Source organism: Mustelus asterias, chromosome 16 (genome assembly GCF_964213995.1).
Source record: "Mustelus asterias chromosome 16, sMusAst1.hap1.1, whole genome shotgun sequence".
NCBI lineage: Eukaryota > Metazoa > Chordata > Chondrichthyes > Carcharhiniformes > Triakidae > Mustelus > Mustelus asterias.
In genome coordinates this window covers 37,179,736-37,204,416 of record NC_135816.1, presented here as the reverse complement: position 1 = coordinate 37,204,416, position 24,681 = coordinate 37,179,736, and the positions used below count along the sequence as shown (strand labels likewise).

Below are 24,681 nucleotides of genomic sequence, written 5' to 3'. Positions count from 1 at the left end.
ATCAAAAGCACTCATGCTTATGTGTGCCAAACTTTACTTGTTAATAATTTGCCCGTTCTGCAAGTTTCTTCATTGTTCCTGTAGCTTGTTGCTTGTCCCTTCCTTCCCACCCTTTGAAAGTTGTATTTTTAAGAATTGCGCTGACCACTTCTGCCCAGCTGACCACGCCAAAGGTTTTTTGGAATGGCCAGAGTGTTATTAGGGCAACTGTCTTGGTAACAAGCGTAATTGATCTTAGATTACCCCTTTAAATGTGGCGGGCAGGCTGCCAATTTCAATGCCCTCCATATGATGGGGGTGAGCTTGGGAGTTGGGTGGGATGGTGGCGGGGTGGCCACCCATCCTATTTCATGCATGTCCCCTCCTCCAACTCACTGGAAACTTGCCTGGTGGTGGCATGTAAAATGCAGCTCATCATGTTCTTGACTCTAAAGTCCAAATTATTTATGTAAATTGCAAACAGCACTGATCCTTGTGGAACGCCAGTTCCCACTTTGTGCCAATTTGGATAACTACCCTTCTCTTCCACTTTCTGCTTTCTGTCTTGAAGCATCCATTCTGCCTCTATCTGCTGACCCCACATTCTCTGACCTTATTCATTCATCTATTTCTCTTGGGTGGAGAAATGGCAGATGGAGTTTAATCCGGATAAGTGTGAGATAATGCATTTTGGAAGGTCCAATGCATGTAGGAATTATACAGTAAATGGCAGAACCCTTAGGAGAATTGATAGGCAGAGAGATCTGGGCTTACATGTCCACTGATCATGGCAATGCAGGTGGATAAGGTAGTCAAAAAGGCATACAGCATGCTTGCCTTCATCAGTCGAGGCATTGAGTATAAAAATTGGCAGGTCACACTTTGGCTGTACAGAACCTTAGTTAGGCCTCATTTAGAATATTGTGTACAATTCTGGCCGCCACATTGCCAGAAGGATGTGGATGCTTTGGAGAGGGCACAGAAAAGGTTCACCAGGATGTTGCCTGGTCTGGAGGGTATTAGCTATGAGGAGAGGTTAGATAAACTCTGTTTGTTCTCACTAGAATGACAGAGGTTGAGGGGTGACCTGATAGAGGTCTACATGATTATGAGTGGCATGGACAGAATGGATAGTCAGATGCTCTTTCCTAGGGTAGAAAAGTCAAGCATTAGGGGACATAGGTTTAAGGTGCGTGGGGAAAAGTTTAGAGGAGATGTGCGAGGCAAGTCTTTTACACAGAGGGTGGTGACTGTCTGGAACATGCTGCCTGGGGAAGTGTTGGGAGCAGGTACGATTGCGGCCTTTAAGCGGCAACTAGATGAATACATGAATAGGATGGGAATGGAAGGATACGAACTCCATAAGTGCATACGATTTTAGTTTAGATTGCTCTTCAATTCTTTCCTTTACTTGGGGTTCAGTTATTGTTCCTACCACTGATGTTAAACTTATAATTCCCTGGGCATGTTCTGTCCCCTTTCTGAAATATAGGAATTAAATCAGCCAGTTTCCTGATATTGCACCTTATGCTAATGAATTATTAAACATTTATAATAATATCTCAGCTATCTCTTCCCTAAATGCTTTTAAAATACATGGATCAATTCATTTGGAGAGTCTCAAAATGGCGTCTGGGGAGGAGGATGTGCAGAGTTTGGTGGAAAAGGCGTCCAATGTGTCTCGATTTCTTCACTGACCCACGAACAAAGAGGGTTTTTTTCCTCTTAGATTGTGATTAGTTTATTCAATACATTGCCTTTTAAAAAAAATTTAATACACTTATCTCATTGCTCATCTAATCGTTCACTGTAATCCCAAACTGTTCCGCCAGCCTGCTAAATGCAGAACCAAAGTAATTATTTAATATTTAACTAATGACTCTATTGTTAACTCTGGTATCAGCCCGTCTATCCCTTAATAATCCTATTCCCTTCACAGCCTTTGTTTTTTATTGATGTGCCTGTAATGTGTTTCACTATTTTGTTTTATGTTCCTTGATGGTATAATTTTGCAGTTCTTTTTTGCCTTCCGTTTTTGACTTCCCTCCGAATCTCTTTGTGTTCTCTCTTATATGTACCCATCTGCTGTCTCTGTACTTAATGCAAGCCTCTTTCATAACTGCAATTGTCCCCTTATGTCAGTATTCAGCCATAGACTTTCATTAGCGCTTAGTTTGTTCTTTCCTTTCAGTGGAATATATTTGTCCTGCATGCTGTTGAACACCATTTTAAATGTTTCCTAATGTTGTTCTACATATAATTATCTATAATTACTATATAACACAATCAAACACCATCACTACAAATTCATGGAGGGAATCAAAGTACTTCTTGCCAAGGACTCTATGGACACAAATGAAATTTCCAACAGCATCAAATGCAATAATTTTTGGAAGTAATGTGCGATCAAAGTTTGCAATAATGAGATTCCATTGCATATTTAATTCATGAATAAGAGTGAATGATCAGGTTTTTGGAGCCTACAGATGGACAAGATACTGCGGGTGATTAAGTGCTTGGAAGGCACTTGTAGTAGCTACAAATTTCTGAGAACTTCTAGTCCATTTCACGCACTGCCTACAATGTGACATGTAAACTGATAGCAGATGAAGTTTGAATTCTTTAACAGTTTTAAATGCAACGATATAAAATTGTGGCAAGCTATTTACAACAAATAAACAAATGTTCAAGATTTTGGGAATGATTTTCCCAATGGTTTTTTAGCGCAGCGGGCCGGGAGACTCGAGTGTCGGCTGATTCGCGTGATCCACGCTGGGCATCCGCACTTGAGCGCAAACCCCAGTGTCGGATTTCCGGTGCCGTAAACCCCACACCGATTTCCGGCACAAGGCTGCATTATATAGTCAGACCCTGATTTCACTATAATCTTACTATCATTAGTGGGCCCGGGACTGAAGGCTCCAGGCCTGCTAGCATCTCCCCCCGCTCCCGCCAGGAGTATTTCACTCCAGCGAGGATTACTATAGCTTCCCACTAATGGGGAGCTAGTGGCCCAACCCAGCTGGCGTGAAGGGGGAGTAATCGAGGCCCCCCCCCAAAGTGTCGGGCACCAGGAGGGCGGTACCCCCTGGGCATTGCCCCCTTGCAGTGCTAGCCTGGGCCCCCCGGCACTGCCCAAGGGGCAATGTGCCAATGCCTAAGGGCCACCTTGGCACTGCCCACCAGTCATAGGGCAGTGCCAAGGGGGGTGGGGACGAATGGGGCAGGGCCTCTGGGAGGTGGGGGTGGGGTTCCGCTGCCACTCTGCATTTGGGCTGAGTGACAGAGGGAGGGAGGCCACCAGTCGGGGCTGGGCATCGGGGTGGAGGCAGCCTGCTGAGGGAGTCTGGGCTGCCAGAGGGGGAGTTTGAGACTGCTGTAGGGGAGAGATTGAAGCCGGCCAAGATTGGCCCAGCCATGTCCGGGAGACTAGTGATCAGGCAGTAGGGGGAGGGGGGGATGAGAGGGCCGGCATTGCGGGAGTCGGGTGTCTGTCCAGCAGTCGAGTAGTCGAGCAGGCCAGCAGTCAGGAGGCCGGCAGACAGGGACCACAGCGCATGCACTGATCTCGGTGCTGACAGATCGGTGCATGCGCAGTAGCCCGCTCAGCGCTATGCTGCCGGCCTCTCCAGCGGGAATAGGCCCCACCCACTGATTTCTGCAGCGAAATCACGCTAGTGCTCTCCGCAGTGCATCGAGAGAGAGAGATTCTTTTTGAAACTCCCACTGAAAAAAAAGCGTGGTTTACTCCAGTTTTCACGCAAATTCGACACTTTGAATTGTTTTGGGAGAATTTCCCTCTTTGTTTCTACTTAGTTCACTGTCAATCAGCTGAGCTTTGAAGCAAACTCATGTTCACAGAGCAGCAGAGAATTGTGTGGGGTGGCGGGTGGTCAGGATTGGGTTGTGGGTCAGTCGAGAGGTTGTCAGGTAGGCAGCAGGGGAGCGGGGGGGGTGGGGCGGTGGTTTGGAGTTACCCAGGTGTTAGCCTAGATTTTAATCTGTCTGATCTTTCAAAATTATTTTGTGGGATGTGAGCATCACTGGCTAGGCTCGCATTTTTATTGCATCTCTAATTGCCCGTGGTGAGTTGCTTTCTTGAACCACTGCAGTCCAAGTGTGTAGGTTACACCCACTATATTTCCGGGGTAATATTGAGGTGAGTCTCACTTAACTGTCCCAAGTCTCTGACTCTAGCTCAGAGCTGGAAGCATCTGCGATAGTCCTCGGAAGCAGGAGATTTGGCCAACGGAAGCTTAGGCATCCCGAGCAATTCGCACGTAGATCTGCATGTTGGATTTGCAAGGGGTCCCGATGCACAACTTCGGTCATATGTCCAGTCTCCGACAAGCTGGAGACTGGAAGATTTGGACCAGTGAGTCAGTTGACCAAAAGCTTGCTCAGTGAGGTAGCTGTTAAGGAGTTGCCTTAAAGGAGGAAAGTGAGGTAGAGAGGCGGAGAATCATAGGGAGGAATTCCAGAGTTTGGGGCCCAAGCAACTGAATCCATGACTACAATGGAGCAATTTTGACCATGCCCATTAGGAGAAAAGCAGGTTAGAATTGTTATAGACTATTTACCAGGCTGTTTCTGCTCGCTGCCACTGCATCAGCACGTATTTTATAGTCTGCCAGTATGACACTTCGCAGACTGAACTCCTCCATGCTTTTAGGAATGGTGCTGAACACTTTGGTACATCTTCCAATACTTCATGCAGATACTTGCAGGAGATAAGCAGTTTTTAAAAAATCCCTGTCATGTTCAGTGGAATTCTAACAGGATCTCACCTGCTCTCAGCGTCTGCTAACTTGTATTAAGGCCAGAATTTCCACGGAGTTGAAATGACATTGGACCAGTAATCCAAAAGCAGAGGCTAATGCTGTGGGGACATAGGTTCAAATCCTACCCTGGCACTAGGTGGAATTTAAATTCAATTAATAATCTGGAATATAAAGCTAGTCTCAGAAATGGTGACCATGGCAATTATCATTGATTATTGTAGAAAAAAAAACATTTGATTCACTAATGTCCTTAAGGGAAAGAGAAATCTGGTCTGGTTTACCTGACACCAGACCCACAGCAATGTGGTTGACACTAACTACCCTCTGAAATGGCCGAGCAAGTATTCAGTACAACAGCATTACCCACATCCCATGGAAGCACAAAGAAAAATATCTCCACGGAGGCTCCCATATGGCAGATGGATCTTGGATCCAGAAGTCCTTTCCCATTTATGACAGATTCCATTTTCAATGATAGGGGAAAGGGGCCAGGGCATGAATCACACATGAACTGTGCTGAGTTCAAACAGGCCCCATTTTCACTGTAGAAAGGTCGGAAAAGATATGTATAAGCATGAAAATCTTTGCAAAGACTTACCATCCATTCCCTGCTCACTTTTCTGTTAGCTGGGGTTTCTGGTGCTCATCTCGTTCAGGCGGGAGCCTGATTGTTATATACTACATGATGTAGGTACGACCCCAATGCAATTTGTGTTACCAATGATCAGACTATGTACCACATACATTGGTTTTGGGTGTTGAGTGAGGCTTCACCAATGGTCCTTAAAGGCACCAATGCAACTTGTCCAGGATAAGGTGGGCTTTTGTTCTATAAGATTTTTAAGATGGAGGTGATGGTGGCATAGTGGAAATATCACTGGACTGGTAACTCAGAGACCAAGGGCCCGATTTTACCATCGTGTTGCGCCTGTTTTCGGGTGCGAAAACTTGATAAAGTCAGGTGCGAGGCGAGTAGCACAATCTGCGCCCGCTTCCGTGCTGGTTTCCCCTTTACCAAAGTGTCACAACAGCAAAATCAAACTAAACATCCCAGAAAGTGCAGAAGCTAAGTGTTCACACATTGCACAGTACAAATCTGGTCACTTAAAAGCAAAATAACTGGACACCTTGATTTCTGAAACCTCTTACAAGAATTCTGTTCAACCATTCTAAAGGCTGCTAAAGAATTTTATATGCTTTCCCATAAAGTGGATATGTTAAATACAATGAACTCTAAACTATATAAAATATTACTATATCCTAAAATCTAGTAAATCTTATAAACTGGAGTTTCAAATGGTTGGAGTGAGCATAATAAAAAAAATCTTTCTCCATGCAATTGTAAAACGAATTATCTATTTGCATAACCTTCTTTGAGGCTAATATTCTACAACATTCTGTAATAACATTCTTCACTATCCGCTGGTCTCAATCATTTAAAGTTGCAGATTTCTAGTTCAATGGAATTCCTTGGCAGTAGATAAATAATGTTCCTCACAAAATCCCGCTGGATGAATTAGCTTCCTTAATGGATTTTGATGTTTACTTAAAACAGCAAGCTTACTGTTATTATTACATTCAAACAGACTGCTGTTGGAGGAAAGATTAACAAAACCCCCCATATGCAATGTAAGATTTGCCATTTCTTTAATTCTATCCACTTTTGTGTATCCTTTGGCTACTCTCCTGCATTGTTCACTGGAAGTTGTACTTCAGGAGGTTTACCCTTCTCATTTAAAAAAAAGTCGCTTTTCCCTCTCTCAAACAATAAATTTTACATAACCTTCGGCAGAACGGATTTTATTTTTAACTCATTGCATCCAAAATGGAAGTATGGAAAAGTAAATCATTTCAATAACTGTTTCCTCACTGCTGCAGATTTCAGAAACACTTTACCTTAGAGAAGTAAGTGTGACCATCAGACCCGCAGACAGAACTGGGATGCGTCACTGCACAGGGCTTGCATTTGACCAAATTGGCTCCTCCGATTGACTGTCTACGAAGAAGACTGTCCTTTTTCTGTCTGACACTGCAAAGAGAAAATACAGCTGATTACACGAAGTGGCAAAGCCAATGTATATTCTATATGAAAAATCTCCATGTTACTATTTCTGGAGATGTTCCGACGGTGAGTTGCATCATTGGAATGGAGGTAATGGCCTGGTAGTATGAGGGAGGCGATGACCTAGTGGTATTATTGCGAGACTATTAATCCAGAAACTCAGCTAATGTTCTGCATACCTGGGTTCGAATCCCGCTACAACAGCAGATGGTGGAATTTGAATTCAACAAAAAAAATTATTGAAATCTGGAATTAAGATTCTACAGATCACCATGAAACCATTGTCGATTGTCGGAAAAACTCATCTTTACCTGGTATGGCCTGCATGTGACTCCAGAGCCACAGCAGTGTGGTTGACTCTCAACTACCCTCTGAATAAGGACAACTAGGGATGGGCAATAAACCTGGCCAGCCAGCGATGTCTATGTCCCACAAACGAATAAAAAAAAAGAACAGATTCAAAGGTGACAAAGGATAATATTAAATTAGTAAATATTTGTGCACATACCGGGCTGAATTTTATACGGAGGTGGTGGCCCTATCCATCAGCTGGAAGGTGGGGAGGGAGCCTGATTCTGCTGGCCCTGGAAGCCATGGCCAGATTTTATGGTGGTTAGGTGCTAAATTAGCTGCGGTTGTGTGTTCCATCCACCCACTGCCCCCACCCACCCAACCCCCGTAGGCAGAGTGTCCCACTTTCAAGAGCTGCCGGCCAATCAGAAGGCCAGCAGCTCTCTGGTCCCAACAGCGCCACTGGGAATGGTGGCCACTGCTGGGATTGCAGCCAGTCCCAAAGCAGGCACGTCTCTGGAGGCCAGCGTTCAGGATCAGCGGGGTTGTGCGAGAGGCAGCAATGAGAATCAAGCAGCTATATCCACTGCAGGGGGATGGGTGGGGAGCATGAAACGTGGGCACCTCTGCTGCTGATAAAATACCAACGGTGGCATTCCAGCAACAGGGGGAAGATGGCTTTGAATGGCCATTAAGATACCGGCACAGACAGGTAGGCAATGGGCCAAGTCCATCTCCCTTCCCCCATCATCCCATCTGATTTTCCCCCTTCAACTACCCCACTTGCCAGCCCATTTCTAAGGAAGTATGGGAGGGGTTGGTGAGTAGGGGCGATATGGAGGTTTGCAAAGTTCCAGCCAATATATCAGACCCATCAAAAGAATATGGATATCTGTAAATTGGAGCATTTTATGCTCTCTTTGTATCCGTATTCCTGGTGAAGTAAAATCAATTTAGTGCAAGACTGATATTTTAAATTGCCTTCTCCTATCTGAGTTCTTTCAAATTATGGAACTGAGCTTTCTCAAATATGGATAAAAGTTTGCTATCCTTGTAATGCAGATCATGCATCTAGCTTAGCAGAATAGAATCTTTAAATGTTGCAATCTAATGTGTCCCTTTACTTGAGAGGTGACCATGGTGTAACAGCCTGAGTTTGAGAATACTATAGATTGCATTGATCAAAGAACTTATTCAATTTTGCGAAGAGATCGAGGTCTTACCTAGTTAACTGACTTGTTTATCGCTAAATCTAATCTTGAGTGTTCAGTAGGATGTTGCACTCTTCTGGATCAATAGCCCAGTGTGTTTGGCCTTTACAAAGTTTTGCTAACTTCCTAGTGGTTTTCCTGACTTGAGACTGCACGTGGAAATCATGTTAGAAACTGTTATGCCCTGAATTGCCACAGGGACTCTATTATCAGATACATCAGGCCACTCAGGCTGGCATGTCAGTGATTGCAAGGTGCATTGGAATACTTAGTGTTGTCCTATTCTAGAAAACCTAGTCGCTTTGTGGAATGGATAGTTCCACATATCTTTACATATGAAGGATTGAAGGAATGTGGCCTTGTGATGACCTTTGACTCGGAAGCAGTAACAGCAACTTGTAATTGCTCAGAATTGGACGGTTTTATTGTGGTTTGTGAATGGACGTATCTATTGTTCGTACGATAGGTTGACCACTTGGGGGGATGTGACAATTTTGAATGGGTTTCATGAATGGGAGATTTTTCAGTATCAGGTTTGTGTGAGTGAGAGCCCTGTCAGATTGTAGAAGCTTAATTTGTTACTCATGAATACTGTTTGAGTGGCTATGGAGATGCCATGGGGGGCCATGGAGGTTGCAAAGGGAGGCTGGTCTGAGGGCTACTGAGCCAAAGAGCCATTGATACAACCAGGCTGAACCATCTGCCTCGCCACTTGTCTGCCTCAGTGGCTACCTCTGAAGGCAATGGACCTGACTCCATGCCAATCCCACTTCCCTGGAATGAAGATGTGGCAGTTAGGTGCCCCTTTAAAGTTTCTGAGTTGGAAAATTTCATGACTCAAGGTTCTGACCACGATGGAGAAAATCTGGCCCTTGTTCTCTGATCACATTATGAAGACAGCCATGTTGGAACCTGTTTTGTAAGTATCTAGGCTAAGGCAGCATACTGCTATTTTGTCCATTAAAAATTAAGTTTAAAATAGCTTTGGTTCTTAAGGAACATTCTGGAATGTCCTCTAGTTAAAATCTTTAGGCTCAATTTGGGATATTAAATGAATTTAATATTGGACATATCGCTATTATTTTTATCCAATTTAGCTGTGGCCAATTGACACATCATTGACTTCATAGATTCATAGAATCCCTATAGTGCAGAAGAGGCCATTCGTCCCATTGTGCCTGCACCGACTGTCTGATGTGACCCTCTCCCCACCCTATCCCTCCAACCCCACACATTTACTATAGCTAATACATCTAACATACACATCTTGGGACACTAAGGGGCAATTTAGCGTGGCCAATCCACCTAGGTGGCACAGTGGTTAGCACTGCTGCCTCACAGCGCCAGGAACCCGGGTTTGATTCCCGCTTGTGTCACTGTCTGTGTGGAGTTTGCACATTCTCCCTGTGTCTGCGTGGGTTTCGTCCGGGTGCTCTGGTTTCCTCCCACAGTCCAAAGATGTGCGGGTTAGGTGGATTGGCCATGTTAAATTGCCTCTTAGTGTCAGGGGGACCAACTAGGGTAAATGCATGGGTTTATGGGGATAGGGCCTGGGTAGGATTGTGGTCGGTGCAGACTCGAAGGGCCGGATGGTCTTCTTCTGCACTGTAGAATTCTTTGATTCCAACATGTACATCTTTGGAGTGTGGGAGGAAACTGGAGCACCCGGATGAAACCCACGCAGACACGGGGAGAATGTGCAAACTCCACACAGACAGTTACCCAAGGCCGAAATCGAGCCTGGGTCCCTGGCGTTGGGAGGCAGCAGTGCTAACCACTGTGCCACCGTGCTGACCACTTCAATTAAAAATCCTGGTTTGGTTTCCAGAGCTGATTCACAGGTAACAGTATACAATTTTTTATGGTCTTAGAATACTTCACATGTATTTTCTTCTGCAGAAGTTCCTCTTCGGAACAAAGGGGAAAATGTATTTATTTAAAATTCCTGGCAGAGACTACGTAATTCTATTAAACTTTGGAATGGATTCTCTGACCTTGCTGCTGAGACAGGAATTGCTGCTCCTTTCAACTCGTGTGCACCATCAATGCACTGACCACGTCCTCAGCTTTGAAAATCATATTAATTAAATTATTAAATAATACTGGGGCACACCTCAGCAAAGGTATAGATTCTGTACTGACAGACAGGACGTGAATTCCATAATGGCTGCTGCAAAAAATATGAAAGCATTCAATCAGGTAAAATTAAGTGACTGGAGTGTGTGGGCACCCAGAAAGGCTTCAACATGATTGGAAACAGGTTTAAAATATTTGCCAGCCTTTCAGGAAGCTGTCTTGGGGCTGGAGAGGGGGCGAGGGGAGGAGAGGGCTCAGGGAGGGCAGAGAAGTGGCAGACATGAAGTCTGGTAAGATGTCACGGCAAGGCACAAATCATAGTCTGTGGGTTAGTGTTGGAATGGTGATGCTGCTTGAGATTTTTGATTTGATTTATTGTCACATGTATTAGAATACAGTGAAAAGCATTGTTTCTTGCAGACAAAGCATACCATTCATAGAGAAGGAAACGAGAGAGTGCAGAATGCAGTGTTATAGTCATAGCTAGGGTGTAGAGAAAGATCAACTTAATGCAAGTTAAGTCCATTCAAAAGTCTGACAGCAGCAGGGAAGGAGCTGTTCTTGAGTCGGTTGGTACATGATCTCAGACTTTTGTATCTTTTTCCCAAAGGAAGAAGGTGGAAGAGACAATGTCCGGGGTGTGTGGGGTCCTTAATTATGCTAGCTGCTTTGCCGAGGCAGCGGGAAGTGTAGACAGAGTCAATGGATGGGAGGCTGGTTTGCGTGATGGATTGGGCTACATTCACGACCTTTTGTAGTTTCTTGCAGTCTTGGGCAGAGCAGGAGCCATACCAAGCTGTGATACAACCAGAAAGAATGCTTTCTATGGTGTATCTGTAAACGTTGGTGAGAGTCATAGCTGAAAAGCCAAATTTCCTTAGTCTTCTGAGAAAGTAGAGGCATTGGTGGGCTTTCTTAACTATAGTGTCAGCATGGGGAGACCAGAACAGGTTGTTGGTGATCTGGACACCTAAAAATGTGAAGCTCTCGACCCTTTTTACTTCGTCCCCATTGATGTAGACAGGGGCATTTTCTCCTTTACGCTTCCTGAAGTTGATGACAATCTCCTTTGTTTTGTTGACATTGAGGGAGAGATTATTGTTGCCGCACCGGTTCACCAGATTCTCTCTCTCATTCCTGTACTCTGTCTCACCATTGTTTGAGATCCGACCCACTACGGTGGTGCCGTCAGCAAACTTGAAAATCGAATTGGAGGGGAATTTGGCCACACAGTCATAGGTGTATAAGGAGTATAGTAGGACGCTGAGAACACAGCCTTGTGGGGCACCGGTGTTGAGGATGATCGTGGAGGAAGTGTTGTTGCCTATCCTTACTGATTGTGATCTGTGAGTTAGGAAGTTCAGGATCCAGTCGCAGAGGGAGGTGCCAAGGCCCAGGCCACGGAGCTTGAAGATTAGTTTCGTGGGAATAATGATGTTGAAGGCTGAGCTGTAGTTAATAAATAGAATCTATTGGTGTGAGAAAGATATGAATGACTAGTAGTCCAGGGTGTAATTCACAGGAAACAGGAGTGCATCGTGCCTGGCAAGACAATTCACTGTATCAGCATAACCCGAGGGACAGATGTAGTGAATACAGAAATTTTGAGGAACATGCTAAGACTATCAAATAGTACCATGAACAAGGTGAATGGTCCACAATTGGATTCCATAAAATATCATCTATTCCATATTTGCTGCTTGTCTATGTCAAGAGCTCGATCAACACTCCCACTCTTTCATTAAATCTCATGCTAGCTACACTCAGGCTGGTACTCATTCAAACCACAGCTTACAGTTGAAAGCACTTGCCACCCTCATGGGGCTGAATGTTAAACCTGAGGGCGGTGTCGCTGCTCCCCCGTCCCCCTTGACGGAGAAGTCATGAAGTGCTGCCCTCAAGAGCTGCGGGCCAATCAAATGATTGGCAGGTCTCTTGGCTCAGCAGTGCCGCCAGGGGTGATGGCCACTGCTGGGACTGCAACAGTTCCTGTGGAAGGAGTTCAGCGACGGAGACCAGACTGTGAGACTGTCAGGGTCTCGCTGCTTCTGGATGCAGATCAGAAACGGCCACAGGGGCTGTTGAACGCTGACATGGTCCTATCCGCCTTTTTTAAAGGCAAATCCAGCCCCATGCCCTCAGATGTCATGTGATCCGACATCTAGAAATATCTCAAGCCAGAATTGGCAATCATCGTCATTACCGAAATGCATCAGTTAATGGATTTAATTTTTAAATTCTAGCATGACCACATATAAACATAAAAATATTAATTCTTACTGTAACGAATTCAAGTCATGTTTGTATAAATAAAGCACTCCTGGATCTTCTGGGATTCTCTTAAGGAGAGCAAAGCTAGACATGGGCAGAAAATGTGAAATCTCAATAATTTATGAGATTTTACACTGAAGGAATTTTGTTGGCCAATTTAAAATACTTAACACATCGCTACTCACTGTGGCAGCCAAAACACTAATGGCACAGCATGCAGATGAAAATAATGTGAAACATAAAAAGCGAGAGAGAATGAAACAAAGAGATGTCTGAATAAAGTGAACAAGGTATAAATATTTGCAAATTTTGCTTAAATATATATATCAGGAATTCACAGGCATTTTCCCACATTTCTTCAACAATTCAACAGACGTTTTTTTACGATGTACATAATAAATGACTTTTTTAAATGGAATTTCAGGATCTGTAAATGCATTTTAGGAATTATCACTGCATGCTGAATGAAAAATAGATTTCTCAATATATAGTATGACATTAGAACAGGGGCATGGGAGTTCTGGCATCATAGTGGGTAGCATCCCTGCCTCTGAACCAGAAGCTCCAGGTTTGAGTCTCAACTCAGGACTTGGGTGTGTTCATAACACGACCAAATGGGTTGCGCATCAACCTGCAAAATTCTTCTCACAAGCCAATGGCAGGCAATAAGAGTGGGAGAGACTCCCGGTCGGCCGTGTTCGATGCAGAGTGGTGCCCCTCAAACTATAAGCCTCTGGTGACAGGCTGGCGACCTATTCCAGGAAAGATTTGCTATGGGAACAGATGAAAGTCTGCCTTCCGCATGGTAGATTGTTGCATAAGGTTAAATCTCACAGGATCCAGGGTGAGGTATCTAAATGGATACAAAATTGGCTTCTTGACAGAAGCCAGAGGGTGGTTGTAGAGGGTTGTTTTTCAAACTGGAGGCCTGTGACCAGTGGTGTGCCTCAGGGATCAGTGCTGGGTCCACTGTTATTTGTCATTTATATTAATGATTTGGATGAAAATATAGGAGGCATGGTTAGTAAGTTTGCAGATGACACTAAGATTGGTGGCATAATGGACAGTGAAGAAAGTTAACTCCGATTGCAACGGGATCTTGATCAGTTGGGCCAGTGGGCTGACGAATGGCAAATGGAGTTTAATTTAGACAAATGCGAGGTGATGCATTTTGATAGATTGAACCAGGGCAGGATTTACTCAGTTAATGGTAGGGCATTGGGGAGTTACAGAACAAAGAGATCGAGGGGTACATGTTCATAGCTCCTTGAAAGTGGAGTCACAGGTGGGCAGAGTGGTGAAGAAGGCATTCGGCATGCTTGGTTTCATCAGTCAGAACATTGAATACAGGAGTTGGGACGTCTTGTTGAAGTTGTACAAGACATTGGTAAGACCACACTTGGAATACTGCATACAGTTCTGGTCACCCTATTATAGAAAGGATATTATTAAACTAGAAAGAGTGCAGAAAAGATTTACTGGGATGCTACCGGGACTTGATGGATTGAGTTATAAGGAGAGGCTGGGATTTCTTTCTATGGAGCGTAGGAGACTGAAGGGTGATCTTATAGAGGTCTATAAAATAATGAGGGTCACAGATCAGCTAGATAGTCAATATCTTTTCCCAAAGATAAGGGAGTCTAAAATTAGAGGGCATAGGTTTAAGGTGAGAGGGGAGAGATACAAAAATGTCCAGAGGGGCAATTTTTTCACACAGAGGGTGGTGAGTGTCTGGAACAAGCTGCCAGAGGTAGTAGTAGAGGCGGGTACAATTTTGTCTTTTAAAAAGCATTTAGACAGTTACATGGGTACGATGGGTATAGAGGGATATGGGCCAAATGCTGGCAATTGGATTAGCTTAGGGGTTTAAAAAAAAAGGGCAGCATGGACAAGTTGGGCCGAAGGGCCTGTTTCCATGCTGTAAACCTCTATGACTCGAGGTGCAGGAAGTGAAACAACAACAAGCTACTGCTGTAATAGCAACATGGACTTACACAGCACACCTTACGTATAGAAATAGATGTTAGAGTGTTTTATGACATTAAAATAAAGAGGTAATGATAGATGTGGGCAATAGATACTGGAAAAGGGGGAGGAAATTGGTGAGCCTCGAATGGGAACTGAAAGCACGGTTCCAGAGAGAGCTTTTGTGAAGTCTCTTGAAAGCAGGGAGGGAGAGGAAATGGCAGAGGGAATTAGGGAAAGAGATTTTGGGAATACAGTGGCTGTGTGGAATGGGCAGCAGAGGATGGCAGGGCAAAGGAAATGACGGAGTAAGAGATGTGGAATATTCGAGGCCTGGAGGATGTGTGCAGGAATATCAGGCAAGGGGAAATTTTATAAGGTAGACTGAGGCTATGTGAGAAATTTGAAAACTAGGGCAAGGATTTTAAAGTCAAAAATATTGGGGAGAAAGGGTCCGAAAAGTCTGGGGAGGACAGAAAGCACTTAATATGGCCTACAGCATTTTGAAGCTTGTGGAGGATTCTGGGGAAAAGCTATCGAGGGCAATTTGTGAAAAGTTAAGCCTTGTAGTGATGAATGTAAGGACTAAGGTTTCGGCAAAGAAGGAGAGATAAAGGAGAGGTGGGCATTGCCGTGCAAATGGAAGTGCTTTTGGTAATACAGCCGATATGACAGACAAAGTTGAGCTCGGGATCAAGCAAGATGTCAAATATTCAGACTTCCCGCTTTAGTTTGAGATGGCGGATGGGGAGGTGAATGGTATTAAGGCCCGGAGGCAGATGATAGCCTTGATTTTGCTGACACTCAGTTGGAGAAAGTTCTGGCCTATCGAGGTTTTGCTGATTAAATTTTAACAAAAAGCACTGTGTATTTCACACCGATACCCCAACACATCACTGATCATTTTTATTACCCTTTCACAAATATCACACGATTCGTCCAAGCCTGAAGGTGTAATTGGAATGTGATGGAGAGGGAAGAGGTGGGAGGATTATCGACCCCCCCACGCTTCCCCTTCCCACACCCCCAACCCGCCGCTTTCTACCTCTTACTGAACGCAGGTAGGTGTGGTTTTTTTTTAAAGAGAGTGTTTAACTTCTTGAGTGCGGACTCCCAAGAACAGACAGAAGACAAGTTTCTTCTAAGTTTTAATCAATAAGAATAAATGTTCATTTCTCAACACCAAAATATATTCACACAGACATAAACACACACAAGAAAAGGTGATTACACTTTTAACAAGCAGAAATTCACTGTTATGTTTGAGTCTCTCGAGATGGAAGCTTTAAACGTTAGAGTCGTAGAGTCATAGAGGTTTACCGCATGGAAACAGGCCCTTCGGCCCAACTTGTCCATGCCACCCAGTTTTTACCACTAAGCTAGTCCCAATTGTCCGAATTTGGCCCATATCCAGGCCTGATGACTGCCTTTTGGTTCACTGAAGAAATGGGGATTGGAAGTTTCCACTGATGGATTTGCAGTGGCTTACTGCTTGTAGCAGCAAATTTCTTTCTTCACTCCAGTCCAGATGCAGGTGAAGCCCGGTTACATAGATCTGATCTGGTTCTTCAAATCGGTACGTTAAAAGCTAGCCTCAATTCTTTGCTTGCTGGTGGATTCTCGGCAGGGCCCTTCCTTCACTGGGTTAGACCTGCTTTCCCTCCGAGTCCCTTCGTCTCCCAGATGGGTTGACTGAGGCTGTCCTAAAAATATGTTAATAAATGCGCCTCATCACAACCTGGTTTCTGTCAGGTGACCACAGTATCTGTTTGTCCATCGTCCTATAAATGGTCCCTGGCAACTGAAGCATTGGCACACAATGAGTTACATCTCCTTGTGATAGAATGGGTTCCTCCTCATGCCCATTCTGTGGAACTCCATTCCATAGCCAAGGAGTCCGCAGGGCCATTTTGAATGAACTATATTCATTCGTGGGACATGGACAGTGCTGGCTGGCCAACATTTATTGGCCATCCCTAGTCGCCCTTGAGCTGAGTGATTTGCCATTTCAGAAGGCAGTTGAGACTCAACCACATTGCTGTGGCTCAGGAGTCACATGTAGGCCAGACCAGGTAAGGACGGCAGATTTCCTTCCCTAAAGGACATTAGTGAACCAGACGGTTTTTCTGACAATCAGCAATGGTTTCATGATCATCATTAGGCTTTTTATTCAAGATTTTAATTGGATGGATTGGAAGTGTTTGGATTCGAACACGGATGCCCAAAGCACTACCCTGGACATTCTTAATTCCAAATATTTTTTTATTGAATTCAAATCCCACCATCCCTGCTGTGGCGGGATTCGAACCCAGTTCCCCTGAAGATTAGCTGAGTTTCTGGATTAATAGTCCAGCGATAATACCACGAGGCCATTACCCCCCCCCCCCCCAACTAACTCCCGCAGGTATTTAGATAAAGACAGCCATTAAATCCAAGGGAAAGACCTGCTGCATTTTCATGCCTTCTCAATGGAATGTCCCAAGAGGTTGGTGACCTGTCCAGACAAGCAGGCTAACTTCAGGCCTTGTGTGATTCCATGAATATTGTCAGACAAGAAAGGTGGTCACCTGACCTCTCTATTCTATGCTGTTTTAAAGCAGATTGCCCATTCTCCATTTTGTTTTTAAAAGTCCATTGATCCATGATGTAACTGTGTGGGTGTGACAAAAAGTAGACTTGTTAAAGATCAACTGATACAGATTAAGACAGGAGCTAACTCTCACAATGCTTTTGACATTGATGATGTATATTGCAGTTTGTAACTCACTGACTTTTGACAAACGTCTGATGCTTTGGAGATGTGAGAAATTTTAAAATATGAGTGTTTGTAACTTGATGCAAAAGAAATTACAGAGGAAGGTGTGATAAAATGGTGTAGACAACTGTTATTTTCAATGTCTGAGTTATTTTGGTTGTATGCTGTTTGCCAGTGCCTGCAATCTGAAGATAGAGAGAAGCTTCTCAACCAACAATAGTTCAGCAAGTCCTCAACAAGTTTAACCGGCTGCCAGCACAAGTTGCCTTGGCGACTGCCATGCATCCTTCCCATTGTAATGGTAACCATAGCAATGAACTTTGTTACAAATGTGTCTTCCACCCCATCTAAACCTCCAAGGGCAACTAACTTTTTGGCAAGCATGAAAGCAGGAATACACTGGAGACCAGCTGCATGAGTGAGTGCGTGTTTTCAATAAAGGCCAACAGGATGAAGTGCAGACAAAAGAACAAGTCATAAATTTTAGCCGGACTAGATTGGAGTCTGTGCTAAACAGAAGGGGAAAAGGAACAGCAACCAGAACAAATTGGAAAGTCAAGGTAAAGGAAAGGAAAATTCAAAGTGGTTTCTTCGTCAATGGGAATTGCAGCCAGGTCCTTTGAATAATCATAATGAGTGGGTCATAATGCCACACATCTGTACGATGACAGATGTTGTAGTGCCGGGAAGGGCATTTGTGCTCGCTATATACATGGGAGAAATGCATCTAAGCTCTGATCATCCTTTTACATCTGCAGTTGGGAATACACTGGCTTGATTCTAATTTATGCAATGACATTTGCAATTAATGAGGTTGCCGATTTAAAGCTGAATCCTAAGCATGCTAGATAGATTTTTATTACATTTTTTAAAGAGGATGTAAGCATTAGTAGTGATAGTTGTATAATAATTGTGTTTAATTTTATGGTGGGCATTCACTTGAGCCCCGAAAACTAGATATAGGGGCCGATTTTACCAAATCGGCTCAAAGTGCCGGGTGCGGTCGTAAATCAGACCCGCGCCCGGCAGCCACGCTCCAGCGCCCCCATAGGCCTTTTTTCGGCGCGGGTCCAGTGGGCGGGGCCTAGCGCATTTGCATCTGTCGGAGCACCGAACTTGCACATGCGCAGTTCAAAGCCGTCAGCACTCAGCACGCCCGAGCGCGAAAGTCAAAGGCAGCGCTGTCTGCACTGCTGTCTGTACTGCTGTCTGTACTGCCTTTGACCTTCCCTGGTTGGGGGGGGGGGCTGGGATGTGACGTCTCTTCCCTGGGAGGGGGATGGGGGGGGGGGAACTGACGTCTCTTCCCTGAAGGGGGGGGGGGGGTAGGGAGGGATGTGATGTCTCTTCCCTGAGGGGGGGATAGGGGGGGGATGTGACGTCTCTGCCCTGAAGGGGGGGGGGGGTAGGGAGGGATGTGATGTCTCTTCCCTGAGGGGGGGATAGGGGGGGGATGTGACGTCTCTGCCCTGGGGGGGGGATAGGGGGGGGATGTGACGTCTCTGCCCTGGGGGCGGGGGGGGGGGGGTGGATGGGGGGGATCTGACGTCTCTTCCCGGAGGGGGGGGGGGGGGGTGTGATCTCTCTTCCCTGGGGGGGGATCTGACATCTTTTCCTTGAGGGGGGGGGGGTAGGGGGGGGCTCTGACGTCTCTTCCCTGAGGGGGGGGTAGGGGGGTGATGTCTCTTCCCTGGAGGGGGGGGGGGGGGGGGAGTGGTGGGGGGGCGGGGTCCGATCCCGGGGGGGGGGGCGTTGCTGGCGGGTCCTGCGTCCCAGGGTGGTCCGATGGGGGTGGGGGGGGGGGGGCTGCCGGGGTGGTTCGCGGGGGCGGTCCGCGAAGGGTGGTCGGGGCGATTCGGCGGTTCAGTTGCTGAGTTGAAGCCCTATCGGACTTGAATTCAGCAACACGGTAAATGCGCGGGCGCCGATCGGAGCGGAGCCTCGTAAAGTGGGAATCCTTGGGTAAGTTGGGCGCGGGCTTCATTATGCCGATTTAAATGCATGCAAATGCATTTAAATCGGCCCGCTGGCCGATTCAGGCGTGTGCCGGATCGGCCGTTGGTAAAGGCGCGATTGGCCTTGGGTCGGGTCTGGTCCGCGTTTTAGGCCCAACGCCCAACTTTACCACGATTTTGCGCCCGAAATTTTGGTAAAATCGGGCCCATAGACTAAAACAGTGGTTGTTGGGTTTGGGGATGTATGCTTGTAATATGTCACTCTGTAAATAAATATTTACAAAGTGTGCAAGGATTGGCTCCTTCATCAACTGGCTATCTGAAATAGAACCGTTGCCTAGTGTTATGTGATCTGGAAATACAAATATTGTCACCGTTGTTGCAATGGTGAAAACCCGAATATTCAGCTTCAGATTAGTTGAGTTAAAAGATTAAATGCTTAAAAACTGTAAATTAATAAAGAGCTAAGACTTTACAGCAGGTAGTTAAATGTAAAACAATAATTAATAAATTTGGAATTAAAAGCTAGTCTAATGGTGACTCAGAAACCATTGTCAATTGTCATTAAAATTCATCTCATTCCCTAATGTCCTTCAGGCAAGGAAGTCTCCTGTCCTTACCTTGTCTGGCCTACATGTGGCTCCAGATCCATACCTGTGTGGCTGATTTAAATGCCCTTTGAACAGGCCTCGCAAGCCATTCAGTTGTATGAAGCCACTACAATAAAACCAGATGGGCCACATGGCTTCGACCGATGCACCAGGAACAACAATAACAAACCCAACACTGTCAACCCTGCAAAGTTCTCCTTACTGACATCTGGAATCTTGTGCCAAAATAGAGAGAACTGTCCCACAAACTGGTCAGCCTAAAATAGGCAAACTCATGGAATCATACCTGACAGACTCTGCTGTTAAAATTCCTTGACTCTATGATTCACCCTCCAGGCTCCCACTGCCTGCTTTAACCCACATGATCCCTTCTTATCACTGATTTCCTGAATGTGCCCTCAGGTTGCATCTGTTGAAGCGTTTCCACTGCACCAACGCTCCCCCACCCCCCCCCCCCCACCCCATGCACACTCCAGCATGGCCCTTCTCACCCTCCCACTCCACACCGCCTCACCCATTCAACAACCCCCACAGAATCTCTCTCTCCCCTGCCACTCCTAACCTCTCCCTTTCCCCTCTAGGTCCCAACAGCCACACCAGCTCTTCAATCCTTTCCTCCCATCTAACTCCCCTGCCAGCATAGAACATCCCTGCCCACCTACTGCAAGACACTGCAGTGTCAAGATCTATGTGGTTGATGTTCCATCCATCCACTGCTGGACATGCTGTTCCAGGGTCCAGTCAATGGAAGCCTCCATTTTCCACCCTGAATTCCGGACGTTCTAGAACTAGAGGGCACAGCCTCAAAATAAAGGGGGGTCAGTTTAGGACAGAGTTGAGGAGGAACTTCTTCTCTCAGAGGGTGGTGAATCTCTGGAATTCTCTGCCCACTGAAGTGGTGGAGGCTACCTCGTTGAATATGTTTAAATCACGGATAGATGGGTTCCTGATCGGTAAGGGAATTAGGGGTTGTAGGGATCAGGCGGGTAAGTGGAACTGATCCACTTCAGATCAGCCATGATCTTATTGAATGGCGGGGCAGGCTCAAGGGGCTAGATGGCCTACTCCTGCTCCTATTTCTTATGTTCTTGTGTTCCAGACTGGTGTGGTATCTGCTGGACAATCAGGTGGGGAGAGTGAGGGGTTGAAGGAAAGGGGATGATTCCAGTCTGGCCTTTATCAATTTCGCATTAACAGGACGCAAAACGGTTTCATGCTGGCCACTGGTGGGAATGACTATCAACAGACGGGAGCTCAAATTGCCATCATTATTTCAACTCCTGCCATGTTCTTCCCCTGCCCCACCCACCCACCATTAAACCCGTCGGGGTAGGGGGCGGGGAGGGGGAGTGGAACTGGAAAGTTCCAATATCTCAGACACCACCATCACCATCCCGGAGAATGTCCTGTCCCACCGGCAGAACAGACCCACCTGGGGGGATTTGCCCTGGGAATCGTCAAACATTGACTCCAGATCCCACAAAGTCTCATAGCATCAAATCAAACATGGGCAAATAAATCCTTTGCTGATTCCCACCTACTCTTCCTCAGCTGATGAATCAGTACTCCTCCATGTTGAACATCACTTGAAGGAATCATTGAGGGTGGCAAGGGCACAGAATATACTCTGGGTGGGGACTTCAATGTCAATCACCAAGAGAGGCTCAGTAGCACCACTACCTACTGAGACTTAAAGAATATAGATATTAGATTGAATCTGTAGCAGGTGGTAAGAGGGAAAAACCGACTTGAATTTGGTCTCACCAATTTACTAGTTGAAAATGCATATGCCCACGACAGTATCGGTATTAATGACCTCCACATAGTGCTTGATGAGATGATGTCCCATCTTCACATTGAGGGTACTCTCCGTCATGTGTGACACTTTCACTGTGCCAAATGCGATATATTTTAAACATATCTGGCAAGCCAAAACTGGGCATCTATAAGGGGCTGTGGACCATCAGCTGTAGAATTGTATTCAACCACAACATGTAACCTCATGGACTGTCATATCCCCCACTCAACCATTACCATCAAGTCAGAGCATCAACTCTAGTTCAATGCAGAGGGAATGCCAGGAGTAAAACCAGGCATACCTAAACATGAGATGTCCAACCTGGTGAAGCTACAACACAGGACAACCTGCACACCAAACAGCATGAGCAGCAAGTAATAGACAGAGCTAAGCAATTTCGCAACCAACAGATCAGACTGAGGCTCTGCAGTCCTGTAACATCCTGTTGTGAATGGTGCTGGGCAATTAAACATACATAATGCTATTTACGCTCCATAAATATCCCCATTCTCAGATATCCCAGCCTATCAACATAAAAGATGTGCGGGTTAGGTGAATTGGCCATACTAAATTGACCCTTAATGTCAAGGGAATTATCAGGGTAAATACATGGGGTTACAGGGATAGGGCCTGGGTGGGATTGTTGTCTGTGCTGGCTCGATGGGCTGAAAGGCCTCCTTCTGCACTGTAGGGATTCTATGAAAAGACAAGGGTGAAGCATTTGCAACAATCTTCAGCCAGAAGTGCCGAGTGAATGATCCATCTTGGCCTTCTCCAGACGTGCCCAGCAAGACAGATGCCAGTCTTCAGAAAATTTAATTCACTGCACATGATATCAAGAATGGCTAAATACTGCAAAGACAATATTCCAACAGTACTGAAGACTTGTGCTCCAGATCTAGCCGCATCCCTAGCCAAGCTGTTCTACTGCAGCTACAACACTAACCGGCAATGTGGAAAATTGCCCAGGTTTGTCCTGCCTACTAAAAGCAGGTCAAATCCAATCCAGTCAATTACAGCCCCATCAGCCCACCCTCAATCAGCACCAAAACGACGGGAGGAGCCGCCATCACTGCTATCAAGTGGCACTTACTCAGCAATAACCTGCTCACTGACAGCGGTACTGACACTCAGAATAATGCAATGCAGCAGTACTGTTACTCAGAACAAAGGAATAACAGCAGTATTAATACTCAGAATGGAAGTGGGTTTGGTATTGTAGAAAAGCAGAGGAATTTGAGGGTTCATGTTCACAGCAAAATAAAGGGAGTGCTGCAGGTTGATGGGCTGTGAAAAAAACTGATGGAGTTTTAGGTATCGCAATTGGTGTGAAATATCAAAACAAAATATAATAAACTCAACACTTTAGAGTACTGGGTGCAGCACTGAGCTCCACACTTTACAGAAGATATTGAGCCTTTAGAGATGGCACATTACATCTTCACCAGGATACCGCCTGGCATGAGGAAATGTAAATTCAAAGCAGAATTTTTTTTATCGCAACATATGTGGTGATACTATAGCGGTGTTTAGAACTATGAAAGGATGGCTAGAAAGATACAGACTATAACCAGTGGCTGAGGGTCTTGACTGAGGCGATATAGATAAAAGGTTAAAAGTGAAAAGGTTAGATCAGAGAGCAAGATAAACTGCACAGGAGTGTTGTTAAGGCTGTGCAGTTCATTTCCAGGGTTAGGGGTTGGGACTGAAACTTTGACAAAATACAAGATTAGGGTCGGTTAGGTGTCTGAAAGAAACACGGGAAATGGGAGCTTTGAGAAGAGAGCAGGTTATGTAACCAGGACTATTTGCTTGTGTGGGAAATATACACCAATGTGGATTAGGTGGGCCAAGGTGGGCCTGTTTCTGTGTCATAATTTCTATCTATTTCTACGTATTTGCTGAAAATGTACAAGATTTACTTAAAATCTTAATAAAATCATTTTAAAACAACAGTAGCTACAAAGTCTGAGCTAAAAGAACCCCAAACTTCAATCTCTTGGACAGCATAAAACTTAAGAGAATAATTAGAAACTTTGATTTTAACATAAATTAAATCAATTGTGGAATATTTAAATTCACAGATCAGAAATTCCTACTTCCTCATCTCACTTCCAATCCTTTCATAGAATCCCTGCAGTGAAGAAAGAGACCATTCAGCCCATCGAGACTGCACCGACTCTCCAAAACAGCATCTCACCCTGGGCCTCGCCACCAACCTATCCCTGTGCATTTTCCATGGCTAATCCATCTAACCTGCACATCTTTGGACTGTGGAAGGAAATCAGAATACCTGAAGGAAACTCACGCAGAAACGGGGAGAACTTGCAAGCTCCACACAGTCACCCAAGGTCAGAATTGAACCCAGGTCCCTGGCACGGTAAGGCAGCAATGCTAACCACTGTGCGCATGGTGCTGCCCCTGTCTTTGCATTCAGAGAATCTATTCTTTTTCTCGTCCCTGTATGCTCTTCAAACATTCTTTGTTCTTTTTAGTTAAGTCGGGCAGCATGGTCGGTGCAGGCTTGGAGGGCCTGTGCTATAATTTTCTTTGTTCTCTTTCTTATTAGTTCTGTAGTTGCAGTGCTTACTCAAAGTTGCGTGACCTCTCTCTCCCCCAAGTACACACACAACTTTAATTAGTCTCAAGAGTATTTATTAATATCAAAATGGCCTGCAATAGCTAAGCTTATTTTGATTTAGATTCAAAATACATTGAAGTAAGATGACATGTTATGCAAAATGACATAACTAGGTTTATTTAACTCAAAGCTGGCTATCATTGACCACTAGCTAATTAAGCACAAAACGTGTTAGCATATTCAAAGGATTTCAGTAATTCTGTTAACGAATTAAGTTTGATGTATAAAATGCATACTAACACAGCAAAAGCTAACTTACAGCTTTAAAAATGCTGATAGAACATA

General features: G+C 45.1%; 1 protein-coding gene across 1 annotated transcript in view; it reads right to left on the bottom strand.

Annotated features, from left to right (window-relative positions):
- spock1 (SPARC (osteonectin), cwcv and kazal like domains proteoglycan 1) overlaps positions 1-24,681 on the bottom strand; it is a 497,915-nt gene that overhangs the window by 134,194 nt on the left and 339,040 nt on the right. The window contains exon 5 of the mRNA XM_078230923.1: positions 6,657-6,783. Coding sequence (XP_078087049.1) covers positions 6,657-6,783 — 127 coding nt within the window. The remainder of the gene's footprint in view (positions 1-6,656; positions 6,784-24,681) is intronic.